Below are 17,987 nucleotides of genomic sequence, written 5' to 3'. Positions count from 1 at the left end.
GACATTGCTATGAAGATAACTGAGCTACAAATGTAAGGAAATGAGACAAATCAACAGGTCGTAGAAGCTAACTCCAATCTCATAGCACAATTTTGAAGAAAGAAATAAGTACTCGTTTCTCTACACCATTCTTCACGTTTTCAATGTTTTAATTCATAAATGTTCAACAATTTCGTATTAACCAGATATTGAATTTGACTTCTATAGTCACTCTCTAAAAAACGCTTGAACATATGCTGATTGGATCTTTAAGTCTATTTAGGGTTGGAAAGAATTTACTCTTTCTTCTCAATATTCGGCTCAATCTTTCAAGTCTAGCTTTATCACATCGATACCTAAAATTTGATGATTGTGAATCAAGTAACGAAGTTACCCTCACACAGAAAATTAATTACATATTAACTTATCACCATCACAAAGAAAATTAATAAAAAAATTACGCTGCTTCATCCAATTGCATCTTATTTTTTTGGCAGAAGTTTAAAAAAAAATTGTAAAAAAGAAGAACATGTTATGCCTTCGACGTCTGTTCTTACGCTTTCTCTAGTGGTGAATCCACCAATCAAATTTGAATCAAACATTGAGGCTGAGGTCTCTCCTCTGTGCACCACTTTGCTATTGCTTCTTATTGTGGATGATGACACAATAGATTTACCTTTCAACCGAGTGTCTTTAACGATTCTTGAAGGTACCAAAAGATTTACATCCTCTATGATTTTTATGTCCATATTTGGAGACACAGGGCTTACTCCATTTCTTTGGTTATAATACCTTGCTAGAAATCGGTTGTTTCTTTCAATATCCGTTGTTGAACTAGAGCTTGACCCATCGTGGATGTAATCGTCAATAGGTTGAGTTTCATCTGTACACAAGCTAGGAACAGGTTCAGCGGGTGCATAGATCATACTAAAGCCGCATTTGAGCACCTCGCAGTTTGTAACATGTCTTGTTCCATCAGTCACTTCAAATTGAAGAGAAGCTTCCGATGGAAAACATCCTTTGTAGTTATTTTCGAATCCTCCTCTATCATTTTTCTTGACATGCAACCAACTCGTGTAGCCAATAAAGACATGACCAGACTCAATCGTTCTTGGCTCTTCCCTTCCATGTTCAATCCAACCTCCCATAATGCAACTAAACTTGATCAGAGGTTCATCTTCTTCTTTGAACTTACAGTTACATCTAACTAAGAAGCGACTATACTGAGGTTTGTAGTCCGTAAATGAAACAACAACGCAAAGAGCTATCCCAGTAAGCCCATGTTCACTCCAGTGCCGAGGCATTTTAGGCTCTAAAACTGATCCAACAGACCGGTGATTGAACCATGCAGGTACTTGCCACCCAGGATAACAAACTCCGATCAAAACATCGAGAACAAAGCTCTGCAAATTTTGGTACAAATAAAGGATCATAAGTATGCAGGGAAAGTGTTATTAGTCTTTAGGGTAAGTGAAGAGAATACCTCGTCGTAGCGGGATAATGCATTTGACATCACCTGAATTTTCCACTGAGCATAGGATGCAATAATATTTTCTGCATTTTGATCAAGTTTGGTACAATTACTAAAAATGAATGTAGAGTGTAAATGCTCTGTTTCCGCCAACATAAGAGCTAAGGGATTCTCAATCTTTTCCAGTGAAATGCAACCGTGTGCGTCTAACCATTGAAGATTTGGTGGAAGCATAGGAACCGAAACGAGCTTCTTACAATACTTCAAGTCAAGCCATTTTAGATGGAAGAGATCACGGATGCTGCTAGGTAATTTTATGAATTCGTTTTTGCTTAGACATAGACGACGTAGTGACGATAATCCGTAAAATCCGCGTGGCCATTCGCACATATCGCAGTGTGACCATGAAGAAGTTTGGCCTGGATTAACACTAAGGCGATGCAAAATATCAGGCATCTCTTTTATGGCTGTTCCATCTAGTAGTAAAGTCTTCAAATGCTTAAGGTTCTGCTTGATCTCTGGAAAACATGCAAGACTTGAACAGCCAGAGAGTATTAGTTCTTGGATAGCTTTTAGATCTCCGATACTATCTGGGAGACTCGATAGCTTTTTGCAGTCTTTCAATATCAGAATGATTAGTCTTCGGAGTTTTCCGATTGTTGAAGGAAGTCCCTTAATCGATGTGCCATCCAAGTATAATTCTTCTAGATTCTCTGAAATGAAACTGAATTCCTCAAGATTTGAGCAGCCGCTAAGGATGAGTGTTTTCAGAGAGACCAAGTTCATTTGTGGAAGAGACTCGAGGCTCGTGCATCCTCTCAAGTTCAAAAATACGAGACGTTCCATGTTTTGTAGCTCTTGGTGAACCATTTTTAATGCCGTGCAGCCTTCAAGGTTCATATTTTGAAGGTTTCGAGCATGCGACAAACCAGACAATGTGCACAGCTTACTTGAATGGTTCAGATCTAGCCACTTTAATTTTAATGTGTCCTGTGACCGATAAAAGAAAACGAAGAAGATTTATATATTTGTTAATGTAGCCATGTAAAAAATTATAGTAACTTATAAACATAAAACATACCTTATCTCCCTCCCAAACTTGCTCAATTTGACTATAAGGTAGCTTAAGGTCGATAAGATTCGTCGGGTCGAAGTCTTGTGGAAGCTCATGCAATGGAAATTTCAGCCAGTTGAGATACCGAACCTCTTGCAACGGGAACTCAAGTCCCTCGGGGAACTTCAGTTTGCAGTCATCTTCACATTTTTTAAGACAACGTGAATTGAAAATTTTCAAGTATCTTAGATCTTTCATCCTGGAAAACGTGTCGCTGAATAAGCTCATTTTCTTCGGTACTTCAGACATGTCTAGGAAAATTCCTCTAACTTTGGTTGCCTCCTAGAAAGTGAAAACACTTTAGTTTTAAGATCTGTCCAAAGTATAACTTCAGATATATATAATAAAGGACTTTAATCTCTCACTCACCGCTTTATTTAGGAGAAGTGTGATGATGTCTCCCTGGTTGAACAGCCTACGCCCATTGGTTGAATTTTCAGAGGATGATTCTTGTCGCACTGCGAATGTATATAGCAGATCATTCATCTCCACTCGACCCCCACTAATGTTAATCAAGAACTTATCTGCGAGATCTTGAATTTCATTCGCATTCTCAGCTGAAGAATCCAACAAATTCCTCAAATGATACTCATCATCAAACCTGAAGAAACATGCCACATCAAGGAAAACATTCTTCTGGTCTTCTGTAAGCTCGCTATAAGGTATTTGCAAGACATCTTGAATTGTGTTGCTCGGGGTTTTAGACAATGCCCCAAGCTTCGATTTCCAGTACTCCTCGTCTTTCCTGCATAGCTCACCGCCAAGTACCTTTAGAGCCAGTGGATGTCCCCTAGAGTAATCCACAAACTGTCTTGAAAGATTCATGAAACTTCCCTCCCTCGAACAGTTATGTCCAGAAAATGCATGGTGGATGAATTGGCTTAGCGCGTCATTTTCATTTAGCCCCGGGACGAGATAAATGTCCTCGACCGGTACTTTGTTTCTGATTGAAGATTTGCTGCTCGTTGTGATCAATATTTTGCTTCCTGGTTTTATCCAATCGTCTTTCCCAAGAATCTCTTCTATCTGTCTCTTGTCACTCACTTCATCAAGAACAACAAACACTTTGCTCTTTTTTATTTGAGCCTTTAAAGATTTAAATGAGACTTTGGTATTCTTTTGCTCATTTACATTGTTCTGGCTCTCATGTAATCCTATAAGGAGATCTTCGTGCAATCTCTTGAATAAACGAAATTCAGACTTCCCACGGATGTCATCTAGAAACATTTTATGCAAGAACTTGTATTTCCATTTCTCGAACAATGTCTTGGCAAGAGTAGTTTTACCTATGCCAGGCATCCCAACAATGCCAACAATACGAGTGATCTCGTTTGATTCAAATTTCAACATTTCTTCCAATTGCTCTAGCCGTGTCTCGATTCCAAAGAGAGGAGATGGGTCTGCAGAAGAAGAGCTCTCAAGCAATTCTTTTTTCCCTATGGCTATATCACTATTTCTTCTTCCCAGACTATCCGTTGAAGAGGCAGCTAGCATTACATTTACTTCCTCCACAATATTTTCGACCACCTGGCCCTCGTCGCTAAAAAATAAATAAAAGACAAGAACAATATTCAAAGTTGTCATTGGACTTTTCATAGTATTGAGTATTGACTATTGAGATAAACAAAAAACAATAAATAACATAACAACTTTTAAGAAAAAATTTGAATACATACCTTAATTTTAGTAGGAAATTTGAAATCTATACTAAGTTTTTTTAAGTCTTTGAAATGTACCTTATGTATTGCACAAAATAACTATTTTGTCCTTAATTAAAAATTAATTTATCTGGTAATATTTAGTAATTTAATTTTAAAAGTTTATTGTCTAAATATAAAATAAAATCAATTAGAGTTATTCTTTTTGGATTTATGTTTAGGAATAATATATAATTCGTCAGTTCAAAAAGTTAAACATATTAATAAGTCAACGTAAAATGAAATAAGTCTACGAAGACCGAACAAATCGACGAGAAAAAATATAAGTCAACAAAAATATATTGTATAATCTTGAATTATTTATTTTAAAATAAATTCATATCTTAATAATATCAACAAAAATATTTTAATTCCTTTTCTTTATTAAAAATTTAATCAATTGATTTATGTAATCATTGTTTAAAAAATAATAAATACATATTCGTTATAATTTATATTTATTAATAATTTATTCTAAATTTAACAATTTAAAAAGTAATTTCTATTTAAATTTGAATTATTTTAAAATTTAAATTTAGTTTTTCTTATTTTTATTTAATTGTTAAAATAAGTTTTAATAAAAAGAGTATATCTGTCCATTTTCATTTCAAAATGTGTAGTTTTCAAATAACTATAATATTAAGTGTAATTTTTCAATTTTCTTTAAAAAATTAGTATATTCTTAAAAATGTCCCAAATTTTAAATACAATAAAGTTAAAAGAGTTCTAACAAAAATTCAAAAGAGAAATTGGAGAAATTGTTAGAATTCGCTAAAAATATACATTTTTGTAGATATCACTTTTCAAAAATATCCTATCTTTTTGAAGATATTTTTAAAAATATACTAAATTTTCTAAGAAATTTGAAAATTACCCTTAATATTACAGTTATTTGAAAACTACACTTTTAAAAAAGTAAATGGAAAAAAATACTCGTTTTCTTATTAAGAATTATTTAAATAATCAAATAAAAAAATACATATATTTAAAAGAAAATTAACTAAAACTGGTAATTGATTATTTCATTAATAAAAATTATTAATAAAATGTGTTTACTGTATTTTGATAAATATAAATATCGAAATTTATTAGTTTCTATTATTTATTTCAAATCATTGAAAACATAGTATTTAAAGATTCTATAATTTATATTATATATATATATATATATCTCAATTTTTAGACTTATTTTCTTCAATTTTAGTTTAATTCTAAAATTGATTTTTTGAACTATTTATTTATCTTTTACTTATGTTGACTTAATTATCTTCGCCATCGACAGTATGTTATGCCTAATGGATTTATAACAAAGTTGATTTTTTTTAATGGTTGACTTATTTTTCGTTCAATTATTTATATTTATTTTCAGTAGCTTTCTTATTCATGATAAATTTCTTAAATTCTACGTTGATTTATTAATAAGTTGATATTTTGAACTGTTTAGTAAAATTTAAATTTCATCGACTTACTTTATTTTCTGTCAACTTATTTAATAAAACTATCAACTTATATTTTGTTTGATTATTTTTTTATAAAGTCAATTTTTGATACTGTTGACTTATTTATTTTGTTTGTTGATTTATAATTTTTTCTTGATTTGTTTGGTCTTAGTAGACTTACTTTATTTTACGTGAACTTATTATCTGGTTGACTTTTTGAATTTGTTGACTTATAGTTTATTTCTGTCAATTTATTTTTTTTTCCATTGTTGACTTATATTAAAATAGTTAACTTAATTTTTTCTTAATTAATTTTTTACATTATTGGTTTTTGAACTGTTGATATTTTTTAGATTTAAATACTTTTGTTTTTCTATTTAAAGTAATAAGTAAAAAATTGAAACTGTTTAACTTATATTCAAATTTTGGTTTAAAATAAACAGTATATTGAAATATAGTTATATTTCTGAAAGTTTTTATTAAATTAAAAATTTGAAATTTTATGTAGTGAATTATATATATTAAAATTACTTAATTTAAAATATTTAATTAAATAAATATATAAGAAAAGACCTCAAATTTAAATCATTTTATTAAATAGCTGAAATTCCTAATTATTTAGTTTATTAGTTTGTAATTATATATAGTTTAAATATGTATGTAACTAATTTAAAACAAACTTTGATATATTTAAACTAATAATAATCTAAAATATTTACTACATAAATCTAAAAAAATAAATTTTAGTTACTCTTATATTTAATTTTAGTTATTGGTTGATATTATCCATAATAAATTATATTTAATTCTGTAACACCCGCAAACCAAACAATGTGTTTTAGATGTAGGTGTTGATCACTAAGGGGAGTGTCGATCGGCACCAGCAAATTTCAGTTCGACCGGGTTGATTTGTTTTATTGATTTGGGTCGGTTTTGGTTTAAGTGCAATCTCCAAACCAAGTATTCAAGCGAAAAATCGACCTAAGTCGTGGGTTTGAGGGTTGTTCGCCGTTTTCAGAGAGAAGCAGAGGGAGAAAAGAAAGCGCTTGTGAGTTTTGAGGCTTTTGGGGAGATTCTTGGCTTGTGGGGTGAGATCTGTTTCTGTGAAGTGAGGATCTATTGCTAGGAACGAAGGAGAGGCTTCCTAATGTGTGGATTTGTCCTTTTTGGGTTAAATCTTTATGTAAAAGAGGTGAGTGCATGACCATGTCTGATCTAAGCCTGAGATCTCTTTTGATTTGCTTGTTTTATGTTGGTTGTAGTGTTTCTTGCTTGTTTTGGTTGCTACTTGGTTCCTATAGATTCATGTGGCCTTTGGTCGAGTTTGGGATGGATTAGAGATGGATAGAAGCGGAGATTTGTCGTTCGGTTTCGAGCAGATCGTGTTTGTGGAGTCGGTGTCGATCGACACCAGGTGGGTGTCGGTCGACACCAACAGTCAGTTTTGGTCAACACCAAGTTGGTGTCGGTCGACACCAACAGTCAGTTTCGGTCAACACCAAGTTGGTGTCGGTCGACACCCACTTGTCCGACACTTGTTTTCTTTAGTTTGCTGTGTTCATTGTGTTTACTTAACATTGGAATCTCAAGGAGGAGTGTCGATCGACATTGAGAAGCAGTATCGGTCGACACCAATAGTCAGTTTTGGTCAACACCAAGTTGGTGTTGGTCGACACCAACAATCAGTTTCGGTCAACACCAAGTTGGTGTCGGTCGACACCCACTTGTCCGACACTTGTTTTCTTTGGTTTGTTGTATTCATTGTGTTTGCTTAACATTTGAATCTTAGTTGCTTGTGTGTATAGCCCAGTAGATGAGAGGATTGTCTCACTGAGTGTTTATGACAATACTCATGCATCTCAATATGTGTTTGTGGTGCAGGTAAAGACAAAGTGTCATCGTGGAATCAAGGCAATGAGGAGAAAGATGTTCTAGAGGCTTGATTGATTGTGGTCTAGCTATTGTTAGGTTGTTAGAGTAGAGTCAATAGAACATTGTAAGATGTTGGAACTGATTATTGACTTTGTTGGTTATTGGATTATTCATTGTTGGATTTCTTAATGGTTTAATGGTATTGCTTGGTTATCCGCTGTTGTTAATTAATGTTAGATTGTTAGTGGGTATGAGAGCACTAGAAATTATATTATAAAAAATAGCAAAGGTTGTTTCAAATTCATCATTATCTATAATCTTTTTAATAATTACGTGTACTTTATCGTTTTTTAAATTTTTAATTGTTAATTAAGGGGAAAAGGTCATTTTGTGCAATAATATAGATACATTTCAAATACCTGTAAAATTTTAGATACACAATCAAATTATTTTATCTTTCTCTCATTTTTATTTTTGTCATCTTTTATATAATTACAATATGTTAAATTAACATTAAATTTTTTATTTTAGGTCTGGATTTTATATTTTACATTGACGGTGTAGTTTTGAGAGGGTATGATTTAGCATTTGGTGTTTAGAATTTAGAATTTAGTCATTTTATATATAGAAAGGGTATCATTGAAAGAGTATTTTAGCAAAAGTGTATGTAACAAAGATATTTTTGTAAATGTCCCTATTAAAAAATGGTGGGAGTATTAATTTACTTTTACACTCATAATACATTCATAAATGCATAAATGCATGATCAATAAAGATGGTCCAAGTGAGTTGTCTTGTCTATGAGAGAGAAGAGGAAAAAACAGTTACAATTTTCTATTAGTATACTTCATATTTGTATCAAAAAATTTAAATTGATTTAGTATGAACTTTTTTATAACTTTTCAGCGTGAATAATTGAATTTACGTCATGTTGTAGTGCATTTATCCATAAGTGAAAAAATAAGAAAAAATGATTTGAAAAAAATAACTAACTTAATTATTATTTTTACTTTATGAGAACGTTGATTTATTTTAATATTAACCAAATAAAATATGAAATTATTATTAATATTAATAATAATAATTATTATTAACATATGTCTTTATGTTATTAATTATTATTTTTACTTTATGAGAACGTTGTCAAATAAAATCTGAAAACTTATGTGGAATACTATCTAGATTTCAAATATTTCTAATAATTATTAACATATGTCTTTATACTCATGTATATACGCCAACTAATCTAATAAGTAATATGATAAAAAGTGGTTAGGTTTGATGATAGTTTCAAAAAAAAGAATGAATTTGTCATAAATATCTCTCTGTTAGGAGATATTCTTTTTCAAAAATAACTATTTTCTTGGCTATTTTCAACTTTTCCCCTTTTACAAAGTTATAATATTTTAAATTAAATTTTAGATTTTTTCTTTTTAGTTTTGGATTTTCCATATTACATTTATGGTGTAGTTTTAAGGGATATAGTTTAGTATTTGGTGTTTAAGATTTATAATTTAGTCATTTTATATATAGTTAAAAATTATTAATGGATAATTTTTATAAAAAAGTATAGAAAATGGTATTTTTCCAAATACCTCAAAAAAGAATCATTAAAACAAAAATATGTTATACCTCTCTTCGTGCACCAGCTTGGCTTTTTTTGTAGTCACGAACTCTAGAGCCTGTTTCCATGACTCGTCTCTTTCAGGATGAAGCTTTACTAACTCTCTGAAGTTATCACCAAACGTTCCTCTCTGTTCCCTCACGGTCCGAACGTCCACCTTGTAAAAAACTGGAAACACCTCCAAGGTCCCTGCCTCCACACACTCTTTGACCTTTGCCAGCTCATCCAAGCACCATTCTGACTCTGTGTACATGCTTGAGATGACTGCAACCACGATCTTTGACTCTTGTATCCTCGTGAAAAGGATCCTCAGATCTCTTCCCATCCTCTCGTGATTGTCTATGAACACGTTGATTGATTCCTTACGCAAGGCCCTCTCTAGATGACTTATGAAGTTGCGTCGGAGCTCCTTTCCTCGAAAATTAATGAACACTTGGTGTTGCGGAGGCCATTCCACTATGTCGGAGGAGGTGTTTACCGACATCAATTTTTTTTTTTTTATAAATGGAGATTTGTCGCAAGAAAAAAAAACGTTTTGTATATTTTTTCTTGATAAATTTTAGGGTTGTTAAGGAATACCATATCCACATGAACTAACGGCTCTTTATCTATAACAAAGATTTCTGATTATATTTTTGTATAAAAAACAAAATGTGAACACAAGGCTATATATTATACCATCGATTATTTGGAAGTAAACTATATATTTTCAGCATTGAATTATCTATATTAACTACTCTATTCTTTCTTTTATTTTTATTTTAAATTTATGGATACCTAATCTCTACTCACCGGAGAATTGTAGAAGGACATTGTTGTTTGTTATATACGTTTACTATATATTCAAGTACTGTAATAAACATAACAGCGAGTAGTATTGGTTAAGGGATCTGAAATTTAACATGATTTTTTGTGGTCCGAGAAGATTAGTCACTGGATCTAGGAAGTATTTAAGATCACTCCTGATTTATCCAAAAATAAAAATATAACAAGGGCTAATAAATGATTACCATATACCGTCAGCCATCCCCCGTCTTACCACAAGCAACATGTCTGATTGTATGTTAACAGTTAACACTAACGAGTTTAAAAGGAATATTGGTTGATCTTCATTGTACGTTAATCACAATCTTCGAACTCTAAGTTTCACCAATATATTTTCCTTTATTTCATTGGGAAACTATATAATCTTTACCTCAAAGAAATCTTATTTGTAAAAAAAAATTTTGGCCTATAGATTCGTTCGAATGTACTCCTCATTTCATCTACTATTTTCGGAACCGGATGTCCCAAATTTCGGGACCGATTGGTTTAAACACAGCGCGGTTATGGGAGTTTGTTGAATCGGGTTTCATCTAGTTCATTAGTCAAACTTGTCAAATATTCATCAGAGAATCGGATTCAACTTTGACCTTTTTTCCCTTCGTCAGAATTACTGAATAATAATAAAACTTCTCATAAACCAAGTGCTTCAGTTTGTGTCGTTTAGAATTTCCTACATGGATACCTTTCTTTTTTTCATCAAACTTCTCCACTTGAAATGGACCAGATGATGGTTCAATTCTATGCATGTTCTTGACGTATTCAAATGAGCCACAGCCTGATACCAAATTGCTAATCTGTTGAGATTTCCCTTAGACTAAACATATGTGGTCTCTCTTACTTAGAACATAGGTAGATGGAAAAGGTCCACCGGTACCCAAGCCCTATCATTAAATATTATTAAATTAAATAATATATAGTACGTACCAGGTTTGTTAAATAATCATGAAGGCACGTATGATTAGGAGGTATATGACACATTTTGACGTAACGATAGTGAACTCCTACTTGCCCACAGAGGCTTACCTATGATTATCGAACTAAACATGTGAAAGATATGAATATTCTATCATTACGATTTACGACTCTTATTATGATTCTATCATTATATTATCCATCCAACAACTTCAATAGTAGTATATTACTACTAATTTACTATTATTGTTTCTTATTTTCCACCGAAAGTTTACTTTTCTTTATCATCACATTTAATATATTTCTTGAAATAATAATGAAATATTAATTAGGCGAAGACGAAATCCAACCTTAATTTTTCTATCTACCTCAACCTCTGAAGTTATTATAAGACCAACAGAGACGACTTCATTCTGGTATTATTATTCTTTCATTCCATCTGCCCCTCTTATATTTATATATATGTATATAAAACTTTACTGATATAAATTTTTAAATTTGATTAATAATCGACATACTTTTTTAGATTGGACTAGTAGTCTTTAAGAAATAAGTATTCTAACCTTTTAAAAAATCAATTTTTGTGTTTGTGATCATTTGGACAAATCTAGTTTTTGTAGTATTTTTTTTTTTTTAAATAAGTTAATAGTGGTATTTTCCCAAAAAACTTGAAGTGTGTTATTTTGGGAAAATTCTCTTAATGTGTGTACATAACACTTACGTACGCGCATATGCGCAACGTTTCATATCACTTTTAAGATGTGATTTCCAATTTATTTATTTGTGCGACAATTAAACAAAATTAGTTTAAAATTCTGGTTTGAATTTGAATAGTGTACATAGTTTTGTATGGTTGAAACCAATTTTCCTTTTTATGGTTTTAATCAGTTTTTTTTTATCAATATACTTGTCTATTCACAAATCATTCTACCAATATTATAGTCTTTTAGTTTGTTTTAAATAAAACTTTTAAATTCATCTACTTTAACTCTTTCACCTACTGGTTTTTTTCTCTTCAGTTCATCTTGTAGATCGGTATTGTATTTTAAATGTTGTCCCTTGGAGAAGGAAGATGAATAAAGGTATTATTATTAAAAAAAAAAAAAAAAAACTTTTAAATTCGTATTTTTCACCTGTTACGTACATGTGAGACTCGAGAAAATAATTTAATAACTTAGTTAGTCCTAAGAAAACAATACTATCAATGATAATGCTAAATAAGCCTTTTGTTGGAACTTCGGCATCAATGACGACTTGGGTGGCTCATTTCAGAATGGGCAAATTTGTACGAGATTGAATTGATAAAACATAGCAATAGAAACTAGAAAGAAATATGAATAACTATAATCCGTGGTAGTATAATCAAAATAAAGAGGGATGATGTTTGAGTGATGCCAGATGTGAATGAAAGCCCGATGATTTGTGTGAGAACGTATAATTTATTTGCAAATCTCCCACAAGTACGTAGCTAGGATCTTGTAGCGCCATTTCCACATTTTTTTTAGCACAATAGTTTGATTTTTAATCTTTGTAGAAATTTTTAAAATAGCCAATAGATCGTTGACAAAGCAAGGAAACAATTCCCACGAGTATTTCCAATTGCTAGTTTTGGGTGTAACGTTCCAAATGATTCTTGAGAGCTAGCTGCAAATCCTATCACTAACCTTCTTAATGATTCTTGAGATCTAGCTGCAAATGTCAAATGTTTGTACTTGGTTACAGAAAAAGAATAAATTATTTGAATTTATAATTGGTAAGATTTTTATTTATTTTTTTATATTTTGAAACGAATTATTTGACATAGTACTATTATCTTTCGTCTTCTTGTTTACAATATACTAGGTACTAACCCGTGGAAAACCGCGGGCTGAACTTTTCTTTTGATGAAAATTTGTAATAATTTATTTTGTTATTATGTTATTTATAATGGGTTGTGATTAAAAATTTGGTTTGCTTATATTAATTTTTTTGTATTTTATAAATGTTTATTGAAAACCTGCCAATAAAACATTTGCATAATGAATAAAATTGATTAAACTTTTGTGAATTAAACGCAATTTTTGGTATAATTGTGAAATAAGTAAAAGATATAACTAACATGTAAAAAAGAGCAACTAAATATAGCTAGTGAAGGTTCTGAAAAACCTCTTTGAAAACAACATTCCTTGTTTTTCTTTCTGTGACTTCTCTTTTTCGTCTGTAATAAGCATCTTCAAGCATTGAGTATATTTAAATCTCAACTTAGTTTTATTTTCTAAAGAACGGTGGCTAAAAGAAAAATAGAACTTTTAAAAATAGATAAGATACTAAATCTATATATTTTATTTTATTGTTTATTAATTTTTAAAATCTAAGCAAGCTGTTATATATTTTATTTGATTAGATTTTTGATAAAAAAATTTAACCTATACTGGAAAAGTTTTTTGATAAAATTTGTGGTTATATAGATTTTATTCGATTAGATTTTTAAAATTTTACCTGTAAATTTTTTTAAGGACGAATTAGTTTTGATTCTGATAGTTTTTTTTCTACAATTTCTTTTATTTAGGTTCCCCAATTTTTGTTTTTAATTAATGATTAATTAGTTAATTAATCTTAATTAAATTTTTTTAATGGCAATTGAATGTAATTTTTTACACATTTTAAGGTTAGTTTCATATTTGTACTTCTCAATTAATATAGTAGAATAGTATATCAGAAATGATATTATTGTATAGTATATTTAGTAACTATATTTTCTTTCACCCACAAAAAGAAATTAATCTTTTCCCGTCGTTTTGTTTTACATATACACATATTATAAAATTTAGAGATTCATCATACAATATGAAAATGTTTTATTATTAGACTCTGACGGAGTAGCAGTTAGTTGCATACTACAAAAAAAAAAAAAAAAAAAAAAAAATCACTCTCGGTCACCCCAATTTCTNGCGAAGAGACAGAAACCAAAAATTCAGAGAGAACAAAGCAATGGCTACTTCAAGCGCAGCTAGGTGTGACGTGTTTATCGATTTCAGCACGAAGGACACGCGCAATTCCTTCGTCAGCCACCTCTCGGCCGCCTTCCGCAGAAGGAAGATCTCTGTGTTCATCGGCAAAGATTGCACCCGCACACTGGAGCCAAATTTCCGGTTACCTGAAGTAATTCAATCGGCCATTGATGGATCTAGAGTTTCAGTGGTGGTACTATCCGAGAACTATGCGTTCTCGCCACTCTGCTTAGAAACACTGGTGAAGTTTCTGGAGCGTCAACGGCGTAAAGACGACCTCGTGGTGATTCCGGTCTTATATGGTCAAGTCACTCGAATGATGGTCGAACAACAGACAGAGAAATTTGGAGAAGCTATTTCCGATCACGGGAAGTTATATTCCCATGACCGGGTAGCCAAATGGCGTGACAGTCTTATCGAAACGGCGAGCTTGCCCGGTCATAAATCAAATGACCAACTAAAGTAAGTTTGATGTTGATATTTATTCAGTTTTACTGTTACAAAACAACCAAACCTTCGTGTACACACGGATCTTTTTTGAAATATATGTTTTTATAATCTTAAGTTCTTAACAAATTAGTGATCTACTAAACATACATAGCCCGAGGGTAAAGAACGGCTTCTATCTGGCTCGATACAATAGTTCTGGTGGGAAAATTGGCCGTTTTCCCACTAATAATATAAATAAATAAAATTTCAAGTTTATCAAACATTATTCGAAAAACTTTAAAATGTTTCTTAGAACTGTTCCAAAATAACAGTTGTTTCTGTTCTTTCATTGATTCAAGGGGTTTCCGCCAAAACAAAACCCTCCAAATGATATTTTGTTACTCTGGTCTGAAAAAAATAAAAAATGCGGGTTATTCCCCTTGAAATCAACTTAAACCCGCAATTTAGTCCTTATAATGTATCTCCAAATTCGATTATATAAATCAACGTTTAAAAAAAAACAAAATCTATAAAATAGTTTAAACTTTTATAAATATAGTTTTAAAATAGTTTTCATAGGATTATATTGTTTATCATAATTTTAAAATTTTGATGGTGATGTTAGCGGGAGGGTAAACTTGCAAAAACGTTTTAACCATTATACTGTATTATCAATATACATCTTCATGTATCGGTTTCAACTGAAAAATAATGAGAGCATCGATAAGCAAAATTATTCACTGTATTCCTCGGATTAGCTTTTTACTTATTTTTCAACGGTCAAATAATTATTATAAAATTAAGTAAAAAGTCGAATCTTATTATATATTTTTTTAAAAAGGTAAGTCCAATAAACAGAAGAAACCCCGCTAAAAACTAAATTTGAAATGATCACATAACCTTGCATGTGTTTAAAATTTGCAGCGACTCAGAGTTAGTGGAAAGGATTGTTGCGGATGTGCGTGAGAAGCTGGATCCAGCGGGTACTGTCGGGATCTACTCAAGGTTGCTCGATATAGAAAACTTGCTTTGCAAGCAATCTCATGCCATCCATCGCCTCGGGATCTGGGGTATGCCCGGTATAGGCAAGACTGCCATTGCTCTTGCAGCTTACCACCAGATGTCTCACGAGTTCGTTACTTCTTGCTTAGTTGAAGACTTCCACATAGCCTTTCATGATAAGGGACTGTACAGTTTGCGGGAAAAGCATATTACCAAGGTTCTACAAGATAGAACCGACACTAAAGCAAGCCGATTTGTGGAGGGTCTACGAGGGAAGAGAGTTCTTGTTGTTCTTGATGATGTGCGCAGTGCGATGGGCGCAGAGTCTTTCCTTGGTGGATTTGATTTTATTGGTCCTGGAAGCGTGATAATCATAGCATCCCGAGATAAACAAGTTCTTCACCAGTGTGAGGTGAATGATGTATACGAAGTTCCGAGTTTGAACAAGAAGGAGGCTCTACGGCTATTCTCCCGATCCGCGTTCGGGGAAGAAGAACCAAGTGACGGTAAGCTAATGGAGTTGTCAAATAAGGTCGTTGAATATACTAATGGAAACCCTAAAGCTCTCTGCTTCTACGGCGCGGAGCTGAAGAACAAGGGACGAGATAAAATGGAGGAGACTTTCCAAGAGATCAAGCAAAGCCCTCCAAAGGAGATTATGGATTTGTTCAAGAGTAGCTGCGATGCACTCAGCGACAATGAGAGGAGCATCTTTTTGGACATTGCTTGTTTCTTTAATGGTGAAAAAGTAGATCAAGTCATGCCAATACTTGAAGGTTGTGGTTTCTTTCCACACGTTGGAATCGACCGTCTTGTCGAACAGTCTCTATTGACGATATCAAAGAATGAGAAGCTGAAGATGCACAATTTGATCCAGGACATTGCTCAAGAACTCGTCAACCGAGAAACAAAACAGATCGAAAGGCGAACCAGAATATGGGATCGTTCAAGTATCAAATCATTACTAGAATACAATGAGTTTAAGGTACTACTGAATTACTGATCATATATATATACGTTGATAGTATTTTTCGATAAGAGTGGCTTGTTGGGCAATTAGGCCTGAATTTATGAAAGTGCCTAATTTTTGTTTATATTGTCTGGTCCAAATCGGTTTGTTTAAACCTCGGAAACATTCTGATCCTCATGTGTGTGTTTTTTTTTCTAGGCCACTCAAGTTATTGAAGGGATATTTCTTGACACAAAAAACTTAACCGTTGATGTTAATCCTATAGCGTTTGAGAATATGTATAATCTTAGACTGTTGAAGATTTACAGTTCAAGCTCTGAAACTGCTCAAGAGGTCCGCCTCCCTAAAGGACTTCACTCTCTGCCTTATGAGCTCAGGCTACTTCACTGGGAAAGATATCCATTACCATTGTTGCCTCAAGATTTCAATCCTAGCCACCTTGTTGAAATCAATATGCCTTATAGTCAGCTTCGGAATCTCGGGCTAGTAACCAAGGTTAGGCTAAATTCCAAGAATCCTCTGTGTTTTGTTCTTACACTACGTTAGTCTTTATGGGTTTACTCATTATGTGTCTTTGTTGGACAGAGTCTAGCAAAGTTGAAGATAATAAGTCTTAGCCACTCTCAGCAACTAGTTGAAGCTGATGAACTCTCAGAAGCTTGTAGCATTGAGCGAATTGATCTTCAAGGTTGCTCAAGTTTGGAGCACATCCCAAACACTGGTCGGCTAAAGAATCTTAAGTTTATGAATCTCTCTGGTTGCACAAGAATAAAACATACAGAGATAGTAGAGACAATAAAAGGATTGAATCAAGAAGGCGGTTTAAGAGAAACAAGACCTCGATCAATGGTGTTTGATCTGCACGTTAGTGAAGCTGGAACCTGAAGATAACAAATCAGAACTATTTACTACATTGACGAGTACTGAGCTGCTCAGAATTTCAAGCTTCATATCCCAGATGTGTGTCTGAAGGAAGTAAAGGATTTTTAATCTAAACAAAAACGGTCAATGCAAAAATACGCTAAATAACGATTCAAACTCAGATCAGGGTCTAGTGGCATTTGACTGAAACCAAGGGAAAAAAAATTGTTCAATAGTTGACCTATGGTAATATAAGAAAAGCATTTGGCTTTGGTCCATTCAGATTGTCAATCTTGCTCTGTTTTGTTTCCGTCGTAGAGAAGCTATTAATTCTTGCTATACCGAATACTATTAACAGCTAAATTCCCAATGATCAAAATGATTTAGTGAATTCCTCATTAATATAACATATCGGACCAAAGATTAAACATATAGTTAAGCCTCGCCTCCGAATCCAATTTTGCGGGAAATCTTGCACGTTAAGCAATCCGTTGTTCTCTGTTCAAAATAAGCTCTTTTTGTTGCTCATATACTTCCTCCAGAAGCGATAAACGTCAATACACATTGGGATGCTGGCCAACAGAAATTAAATCAGTACCCGAAGGACCATGTTTCTTTAGAACCAAGATGCAAAGCCTGTAGCTTATAGTATAACCTCGACAAAGAAAGAACACAATCAAAAATATAATATTTAAAAGTTGATTGATTGTCAAGTAAGATAAGAAAACACAATGTTTTTGAGCTACATGTAACGAAAACTTGGAGGAACCTTGACCGCACCCAAAAGAATCTAAATTGCTTC

General features: G+C 32.4%; 2 protein-coding genes across 2 annotated transcripts; one reads left to right on the top strand and one right to left on the bottom strand.

Moving 5' to 3' along the window:
- LOC104771750 (disease resistance protein RPS4-like) lies at window positions 366-9,809 on the bottom strand. Its single transcript, XM_010496325.1, has 5 exons — window positions 9,205-9,809; window positions 2,934-4,104; window positions 2,532-2,846; window positions 1,463-2,440; window positions 366-1,382 (listed from the first exon to the last, which is right to left on the bottom strand). Exons 1-5 carry the CDS (start codon window positions 9,678-9,680, stop codon window positions 462-464), a joined length of 3,861 nt encoding a protein of 1,286 aa, XP_010494627.1. The 5' UTR covers window positions 9,681-9,809; the 3' UTR covers window positions 366-461.
- Window positions 13,879-17,435, top strand: LOC104771748 (disease resistance protein RRS1-like). Its single transcript, XM_010496324.1, has 4 exons — window positions 13,879-14,385; window positions 15,277-16,339; window positions 16,523-16,819; window positions 16,910-17,435. The coding sequence occupies exons 1-4, from the start codon at window positions 13,904-13,906 to the stop codon at window positions 17,207-17,209; spliced, it is 2,142 nt and encodes a 713-aa protein (XP_010494626.1). The 5' UTR covers window positions 13,879-13,903; the 3' UTR covers window positions 17,210-17,435.

The sequence above is a fragment of the Camelina sativa genome, chromosome 20 (genome assembly GCF_000633955.1).
Source record: "Camelina sativa cultivar DH55 chromosome 20, Cs, whole genome shotgun sequence".
In the NCBI taxonomy this organism is placed as follows: Eukaryota; Viridiplantae; Streptophyta; class Magnoliopsida; order Brassicales; family Brassicaceae; genus Camelina; species Camelina sativa.
This window is presented reverse-complemented; position numbering and strand designations above follow the sequence as displayed.

Excerpts from the sequence above, each read along its gene's own strand:
- LOC104771750 (XM_010496325.1), bottom strand. The coding sequence starts at position 9,680 with ATGTCGGTAAACACCTCCTCCGACATAGTGGAATGGCCTCCGCAACAC. Across the intron at positions 4,105-9,204 it reads AAGCTGGTGCACGAAGAGAG|CGACGAGGGCCAGGTGGTCG; the intron begins GTATAACATATT and ends TTTATTTTTTAG. Across the intron at positions 2,847-2,933 it reads CACTTCTCCTAAATAAAGCG|GAGGCAACCAAAGTTAGAGG; the intron begins GTGAGTGAGAGA and ends TTCACTTTCTAG.
- LOC104771748 (XM_010496324.1), top strand. The coding sequence starts at position 13,904 with ATGGCTACTTCAAGCGCAGCTAGGTGTGACGTGTTTATCGATTTCAGC. Across the intron at positions 14,386-15,276 it reads AAATCAAATGACCAACTAAA|CGACTCAGAGTTAGTGGAAA; the intron begins GTAAGTTTGATG and ends TAAAATTTGCAG. Across the intron at positions 16,340-16,522 it reads TAGAATACAATGAGTTTAAG|GCCACTCAAGTTATTGAAGG; the intron begins GTACTACTGAAT and ends TTTTTTTTCTAG.